Consider the following 8,741-nt stretch of genomic DNA (forward strand, 5'->3'; position numbering starts at 1 on the left):
GCAGCCTCCCCCAGCCCTGGCAGCTCCCTAAGTCACCGTGGAGGCCAAAGAGTGGGTGGGAGAGTGATTAAGAAGAAAAATAAAAAAGACGACGGCAGCCTTGGCCACCACGCGAGCCACGGCTAACCTTGCTCTCCGTGGCGCCGTCCACGCAGCTTCCCGGGCTGGAAGTCGCGCGTGTCGCTGGGGACTGAACCCGGGAAGCAGCGGCCCAGGGATGTCAGGACCGAAGATGCCCCGTGGGCTCTGGGACCCACCCTCACCTGTCACTCGGACCCTGGGTCACCCGGCTCCATCCTGATCTTGCCTTTGCTCAGAGCCGTCTCTCCCCCGTCTCCCTCCCCAGGGCCCGCCTGCCACCCAGGTGGGTCTCCTCCCCTTTCCTGATGAGCCCAGCTGCGCACCACAGGCCCCTCCCCACTCTCCAGGTCACCATCTCACAGTCATGCAGTGCCAGTCCCAAGGCACGTGGTGTCCTGTTGGTCAGCAACAGGCTTGGCCGCAGAAACTGCTGGACATAGTATTTTCTGCTTTGCAGTTCCATGGGACCATTTGCACCGCCCTTCCCCACCCCTAGCACTAGTGACTGGTGTGGCTGACACTGGACAGCTGGCATAGGCCTCACAGAGACACCTCCCTGAAGCCTGCACCCTCACCCCACCCTGGGCCTGCCTCACTCGCCCCAGGCACACAGTGGGGGTGGGGTGCTGGCACAGCCTCCTGGGCTGCTGGGTGGGTTAGAAGGGACAGTGCAGTGTGGGGTCGGTGTAGCAGCCTTGGCAGATTTAGCATCGTCCTAATTTAGTAGCCTCCCTTAGAGACCCCCACCCAAGGCAGCCAGATCTAGTGTCCAGCTGCTGTCAAATGGGCCCCGTCTTTTCTCTGCAGGGACAGGGAGGAGGAGCAGCAGAGGATGCTGAGCAGGGCCTCTGGAGTGACAGGGCGGAGGGAGACTGCAGGACCCACAAAGCCCCTGCCCTGGACAGCGGGAAAGCACAGTGAGGATGGTGCCAGGCCGAGGCTGCAGCCCAGCAAGAATGACCCATCCTCCCTGCGCCCCACGCCCCACAGCTCCTGCCTGCCCTACCCATGTGTCCAGGGCACTTTCAGGAACTCGCCCATCTCTCACCCGCTGAGCCCGTCCCCCAGTGCCTACTCCAGCCGGACAAGCAGACCCATTCGGGATGTCCTTGAGGACCAGGTACACCCTCCCCTCTGCCACTTTCCCCAGGGGAGCCTGCAGCACCGGCTCCCTCAGCCTGGAGCTCAGCGTTTTGCCACGAGGGGCTATCCCATGGAGGACGTGAAGCTGCAAGGTATACCGATGCCTCCGGGGGACCTGTGCGGTCCGACGCTGCTGCTAGATGTGTCCATCAAGATGGAGAAGGACTCTGGGTCTGAGGATGCTGCAGACGGCTGTGTGCCCAGCCAGGTGTGGCTGGGGGCCAGTGACAGGAGCCATCCAGCTACCTTCCCTACCAGGATGCACCTGAAAACAGAACCAGACTCTCAGCAACAGGTGTACATCTCGCACCAGGGGCACAGCGTGCGGGGGGCTCAGCCCCATGGGAGGGCCACTGCTGGGCACAGCAGCGAGCTGACCCCTTTCCACCCTGCACACTGTGCCTGCCTGGAGCCCACGCATGGCCTTCCCCAGCCAGAGCCTCCCCACCAGCTCTGTGCACGGGGCCGAGGTGAACAGTCCTGCGCCTGCAGAGCTGCTGAGGCTGTCCCTGTGGTCAAGCGGGAGCCCTTGGACTCGCCCCAGTGGGCTACTCACAGCCAGAGAGCGGTGCCTGGGATGTTTCCCAAAAGTGCCTTGGCCACGCTGGTCCCGCCCCAAGCTTCGGAGTGCACATTCCTGCCGTAGCGCAGTGACCACCGTCCAAGCTCAGATCCGTCCGTCTATGCTCAGATGCGTCGGTGGCTGGGCTGCCCTGCACCTGGTCAGGCCGGAGCCCATCCTAAGACACACGCTTTGCAGAGCTGTGCATGTGCAGTCCGCTAGTCTGTGTGTGTAGCATACGCAGTAGCCTATCCCAAATTTTGTAAAATATCCCAACAGTTCTTAAATGAAAACTGGCCTTAAGTCTGTTGAAGCATGACAGCACTTCTCTTTGAGGAATTAAAATCTTTAGGAAAGTGATCATGGCTGGACAGCGTCATGCCCCGGAGGCAGTGAGTGCCCGTCCCGCGGCCGCCAAGTCTGCAGTCGGGGATGAAGCAGTCGGGTGATGCTCCCAAGTCCGCGGTCTGGGATGAAGCGGTCAGGTGACGCACCTAGCTCAGCCCTCCCAGGCCACCTGCAGCTCCCGGCCTGTGCTGTGCAGGAAGGGTCAGCCCATCGCCACAGTGCGTTGTAGAGGCCAGCACATGGCAAATTAGAAATACAACTCGCGGAGAAAGGGGTCTGTGAGCCCACTCATAGAGGAATCTAGAAAGTTCCAGGCAGCAGAGGCTGGCAGCATGGGTCCCACGCTGTGCGGCAGGTGCTCCGTGGCGCCATGACAGAGTCTGAGGTCAGACCTGGACTGGAGATTGACACCAGAACCCCCGTTCCTTCTGGACATCTTCCGAGTTCTCAGTGGGTCTCTGCAGACGGTTCTTACTAATCTGCCTCTTGGTACATCACGTAGTACAGAGTTCACAGACTCTGGGTTTGGAAGTACAGAGAAACACAACATAGAGAGAAGACACAGGAAACTGCACTGCCTGTGGGGGTTTCTCTGTCTGTCTGTATGGTTCACTCAAATGAGGGTTCCCATTGCCATCCTAGGAGAATAATTAGGGACAAGACGGACATGTATTAATAGCATTAAAACAGTTGTAAAGGTGATACGTTCTGAGAGAGGGAAATTTGGATACAAAAGCATAAGTCAGAAAGTGAAGGTCACCAATCCACCGACCTGAGATAACTTACAGCTGATGGTGCAGTTCAGGCTTCTTCCACGGTGTGGCCTGGAACCCCACCCGGATGGTGCAGGCATCAGATCAGGGTGTAGAAGTCACCCCAAGCAAGAGGAAGCCAGGCAGTGAGGCCCTGGGGTGTGGCTGCAGCTGGGCCCACCTGTGCGGGGGCGGGAAGGCCCCTCAGGGACAGGGCGTCGGCGCCCTGATGTCAGCTCCACTGGGAGTGGCAGGAGCCGTGGGAGCCCACGGGCGAGGGACCCACCACCCCATCGCACTGTGCATTCTGCCTCCCGTGTGGACTCCCTCTCTGTCGTCAGTGGCTTTGAGGTGTCATTGCTTACTTAGACCCTGGTTTAATGCTGGAGCCATTTGTTAAATGCACCTTTACTTTGTCAAAAACCCAGGTTTGGTTGGCAGGACTGGGTCTTCTGCCCAATGCCAGGTGCCTGCACCTCTCAGTGGCCTGGTTCTTGGACAGTTTGCCCCCACGTGGCAGGGATAGGGACAAGGATCTCCTCTCAGAACTGGCAGAGAACAGCCAACCATCTGAGCCCAGAGTCACGATCCATCGTGGCCTCCTATGACCCCCAAGCCCTGCCAAGGGGGCACTCACTCTCTGCTTAGCCTGGGGGTGCCTTTCAAAAGGTGACCTCTGTGCTGTGCTGTCGTGGGTGTGAGATGTGCTCATGGCCTTCCACTGCCATCTCCCCCTTATCTGATGCCTAAACTCATGATGGGGACAGAGCTACACCAGCCATGGGGTGACCAGCCACCTAAGGGTCAGTCACCTGTGGAGAGCAGGCACCTGTGAAAACCAGGACCTGAGGACTGGCCCCTACTTCCCACTTTGGCCCTATGCTGGCACAGAGCCCCTCTTTATTCATTTCTCATGCTAAGCATGGCACACTTCTGGCCTCTGGGCATTTATGGATTTAAGACCAGGATGGCATTTCAGAAGCTTCCCACTTCCTTCCTATTCTAACTGAGTGCCCGGCTCCTTTGCTGATCATGGAAAGTCCCTTAATAATTAGACCTGCAGGCCAGGTGCAGTGGCTTATGCCTATAATCCCAGCACTTTGGGAGGTCAAGGTAGGAGGATCTCTTAAGCCCAGGAGTTCAAGACCAGCCTGGGCAACATAGGAAGAACGTGTCTCTACAAAAAATAATTAAAAATCAGATCTGCTGTATCCCTGAAAAAGTCTTGATCAACATGCATGTTCCACTCTTGGAGTTCCCTGTCCTGAGGGCCAGCCACGTCCTGTGTCCTGGAGCTCAGCCCTCAGCAGCTCCCTTCAGCCTGGGCGCTGCCTGGGTCCCAAGCGTGGCAGCTGCTCTTCCAGTCTCGGGGCCGAGCAGGGCAGGGAGCTCAGTGACTGAGAGTCTTGTGTATCACAGGTCTCAAGTGTCCTGGAGCCAACGGCTGTCACTGGGAAAAACACCAGACCCCAAAGATCGAATCAGAGACGTGGCTGCGTGTTTGCGATTGTAGCCAGGCCCTTCAGTGCCATCAAAGGAGCACTGGGGCCTCCTTAAGCACAGACGGCAGCCCCTGCCCAGGAGGCTTCTTCACCATGTCCTGCCCTGCAGCCTCCCAGACCTTTAGATGCGCCCCCGCCCAAGGCCCTCCTGGTGACGGGTACCAGCCCCTGCCCAAGGCCCTCCTGGTGACAGGTACCAGCCCCCGCCCAAGGCCCTCCTGGTGACAGGTACCAGCCCCCGCCCAAGGCCCTCCTGGTGACAGGTGCCAGATCGAGTGGTGGGTTGCTGCCAGGTAGGCCATGCTGTGTTGATGCTGCACTCAGCACATGGGTGTTGGCTCTGCCGGTTTTGTGGTGTGGGGACCCCACATGAGGCTGCAGCCGAGAGCCTGGGGTCAGCGAGGTGTCTGACATCCCTTCCTCAATGGCAACAAAAACTCCCCAAGTCAGCACTTTTGTTATTTTATAGCCACAACCCTCTTGGAAAACAGTGGGGAAGACTATGGAACATAGAATGTGTGGATGTACCACTTCTCTCTAAAATGTCATTGTTAGCACTAATTACAGGTTCATGTTTTTCTGTTTATGTAGCTTTTCCCTATATAGCTGAAAAAGTATTAAAGTCAAATATAAGGTGGGAATGGGATGGAAGGGAGGAGATCAATACAACTTATATTTTTGTAGTTTCTACTGGAAGAAAAAAGTTTTCAATACCTAGACCAACTTGTTGAATTTTTAAAACTTATGCACTATAAATGCAACTTTCTCTACTGCTTTCTCAGTGCCTTTAGGAAGCTTTCAAATTTTTTTGTACTGTGATTTGTATTAAATTTGCAATACTGATATAAAATACATGACATGCTAGTACATGTTTAACAAAAATTTAAATGTCTGCGAAAGTCTGCGTGATTTCCCAAAGTCACTTTATTTCCTTTAAAGAGTGTGCTGGTTAATCTACATTCTAAGACAGCCTTTCATCGCTAAATATAAGGCAGCAATAAAAATAAAAACTCTAGAGCTGCAAGCCTCGTGGACGATGAGAAAATGCCTGCCATCTCCCCGCTCCTGACCAGTGGCACTGCATCTAGAGAGGGTCTAGGCCCCCCTCCCCTGTCACTGAGGGTCAGGGCCCCTCCCAGGTGCTCTCAGGACGTCCCAGACCTGACCCGTCCTGTAAGAGGCAAGGAGGGTAGAGCTGAGGGCACTGTGGGTCCGAGGCCATGCGGGGTCCACCCTGCCTGGCACAGGGCCTGCATGACAAGCCCATGGGAAGGGGCAAGGGCCCAGGCAGATTGTGGCCAGACCCCTCAATGCCATCAAAAAAAGTGCTGGGGTCTCCTTAAGCACAAACGGCAGTCCAAGGCCCAGGGAGCTGCGCTTTTGTTTCCTTTCAGGCATCTTTAGAGCCTGTGCAGCCCCTGCCAGGCCTCCTTCGCACCCTGCAGCCCATCAGCAAACCCATCCTGGTCGCTGGTGTAAGACTCCCGTGTCCTTCCTGGGGACCAGGCCAGCCCTCCCATCTGTGGCCCCACACCTTGGCCCACCCTGCCCCCCACGCCCTCTCCTCTGTGGCCTCAGGCAGATGGAGTTCCCGCATTTTCACTCCTCACCCCCAGTCTGGCTTCTGCTGATGCACCTGTGTGGAGTTGGGATGCATACAATTCTTTTCTTTTTTTTTTGAGACGGCGTCTCACTCTGCTGCCTAGGCTGGAGTGCAGTGGTGCAGTCTGAGCTCACTGCAGCCTCCACTTCTCAGGTTTAAGTGATTCTCCCACCTCAGCCTCCAGAGTAGCTGGGACTTCAGGCATCCACCACCACGCCCAGCTAATTTTTGTATTTTTAGTAGAGGCTGGGTTTCACCACGTTGGCCTGGCTGGTCTAAAACTCCTGGCCTCACGTGATCAGCCTACCTCGGCCTCCCAAAATGCTGGAATTACAGATGTGAGCCACCACGCCCTGCTGGACGCACACAATTTCATCTCACCAGGCACTGCCCAGCGTCCTCCAGAGGGGCTGCACCCACTTGGCCTCCCTTCTACCAGCCACACCTCCTGGGATCCCATCCTCACCCCACACTGGCACCTGTGTGGACAGACTTTTTCAGTCTTGGGCTTCTGAAGGGATGAAATGGCAGCTGTGTTATGTGCATTTTGCTTATTCATTCGGCATTTTTTTAGTCCCTGTTGAGTATCGGGCCCTGCACCAGTGCTGGGGACGCATTCAGGAGAAAACAGTGCAGACATCGGTGCTGTCCCAGAGCTGGCGTCTGCACGTGTGTGGTGTGCGGTCTGTGCGCATGTGCGGGGGGAAGGGGTGCAGGCAGCTGAACGTGACCATGAGAACCCTGTAAACTCTGCGAGGCATGGAGGGGACCGGTGCTTTGCAGGTGCACAGAGCTGGGGCTGGGGATGGCCCAGGTCTTTGGGGACGGCTAGAGCTGAACAGTGAGTGGGGGAGGCCGCAGGGAGGTCTGGGTGACAACAGAGCAGGGCCTGGGTAGAGACGCCCTAGTCATGGCTCAGAGGCTTCAGCAGGGCCCCGTGGGGAGGGTGTGGGGACAAGGTCTCCCTGAAGGCCGAGGGAAGCAGCTTATTCCCCGGAGCCAATGGCTCTTGTCCTTTACCCGTTTCTCGCTGCACTCGTTTGCCCTTTAAGATTAATCTGCAGTTGTTTTCATTCTAGATAGCAATTTTCTCGTCAGTTACAGATGTTGACAATGTTTTCCCTCAGTCTGTGGCTTGGCTTTTCACTTAAGGATTTAAAAATTATATCCCACAAGAGTTTAAAATTTTAGTATAGCAACTTTTCTATTTTGTTCTTTATGGCTTATGCGTTTTGCGTCTTAGGAAAATAACTATCTTCGACAGTGGCTTTTGACCAAAAACCCATGTTGTTTGATGTTCATATCCCCACACCAGCTTCTCAGGCCTTGCTGACCCACGTGGGAAAAGCCTCCAGTTCTAATCGTTGTTTCTCGATGCTTTAGATGTTCGCCTATGAATGTTTCACTGCTTCTAATCCACTTACTTATGTTCTCATTACTGACACATTTGAACACAGGGTCCTCCTCATCTTCTCCTTGCCTACATTATCTGTGGTGTTGCCTGCATCTTCTCTCTTCCTGTTTCTATTTCTGTAGTGGCTAACCTTAATGTGGGCATTTAACAAGGTCTAAGCAGGAGCTAAGCACGGTCTCTATTCTCCCAGAGCAGGGCCAGGACTGTGGGCGCTTCAGTGCCCTCCCCTCCCTCCCCCTCGAGTTTGCTCCTGTCAAGGTGGAGGAGGATCCTTCTAGCAATGACCCCTGGGTTGGCTTCCGCCGCGGGCTGAGTTTAGGAACAGTCTCCAGGCTGTTGCTGTTTTGCAAGTCCACCCTTTCACTGAGGATGCATCCCCTTGCACATCTGTGCTTCACATGGGAGTCTCTGTCCACCTCCCGCCTGCTGGGAGCCTTAGCTTCATCATCTGTCCTGCTTCAGTGTAAAACCCAACCCCTGGGCCGCAGAACTCGCACCCTACCCACCCACCTGCCTGCTCTAGGACGGCAAGCATCTCTGCTTCTGATTCGCGTCCTCTCCCCTTCCCACATTTGTCCCTGGTCACGTCCTTGCCTGTTTGTGAATCCAGCTGTGCAATCGACATGATGCTTGCACTCCGCAGTGCTCTTGGGTGTTCACGGAACATGGTCTGCCAAAAACAGAAGTCAACAAACTTTTTTTTTTTTTTGAGACAGATTCTCACTCTGTCACCCAGGCTGGAGTGCAGTGGTGCCATCTCAGCTCACTGCGACCTCCGCCTCCTGGGTTCAAGCCATTCTCCTGCCTCAGCCTCCCAGGGAGCTGAGGTTACAGGCATGCACCACCATGCCTGGCTAATTTTTGTGGTTTTTTTGGTAGAGATGGGGTTCCTACCAAAAAGACCATGTTGCCCAGGCTGGTCTCAAACTCCTGGGCTCAAGGAATCTGCCCATCTCAGCCTCCCAAAGTGTTGCGATTACAGGTAGGAGCCACTGCGCCCAGCCAAGAAATACCTTTTTTTTTCTTTTTTTGAGACGGAGTCTCGCTCTGTTGCCCAGGCTGGAGTACAGTGGTGCGATCTCGGCTCACTGCAAGCTCCGCCTCCCGAGTTCACACCATTCTCCTGCCTCAGCCTCCCGAGTAGCTGGGACTACAGGGCCCCACCACAACGCCTGGCTAGTTTTTTGTATTTTTTTTAGTAGAGACGGGGTTTCACCATGTTAGCCAGGATGGTCTCGATCTCCTGACCTCGTGATCTGCCCGCCTCGGGTTCCCAAAGTGCTGGGATTACAGGCGTGAGCCACAGCGCCCCGCCATGAAAGACTTTTAATCAATG

At 55.5% G+C, this 8,741-nt stretch overlaps 1 protein-coding gene across 2 annotated transcripts in view; it reads left to right on the plus strand.

Annotated features, from left to right (window-relative positions):
* Positions 1-5,178, plus strand: part of AHRR (aryl hydrocarbon receptor repressor) — a 107,820-nt gene extending 102,642 nt beyond the window's left edge. For both annotated transcript variants that reach the window (XM_058430022.1, XM_058430023.1), the window contains one exon: positions 889-5,178. In XM_058430022.1, the coding sequence (XP_058286005.1) occupies positions 889-1,870 (982 nt within the window). In that variant the 3' untranslated portion in view covers positions 1,871-5,178. The remainder of the gene's footprint in view (positions 1-888) is intronic.
* The last annotated feature ends 3,563 nt before the right edge of the window (positions 5,179-8,741 follow it).

The sequence above is a fragment of the Hylobates moloch genome, unplaced genomic scaffold (assembly GCF_009828535.3).
Source record: "Hylobates moloch isolate HMO894 unplaced genomic scaffold, HMol_V3 SCAFFOLD_17, whole genome shotgun sequence".
Lineage (NCBI taxonomy): Eukaryota > Metazoa > Chordata > Mammalia > Primates > Hylobatidae > Hylobates > Hylobates moloch.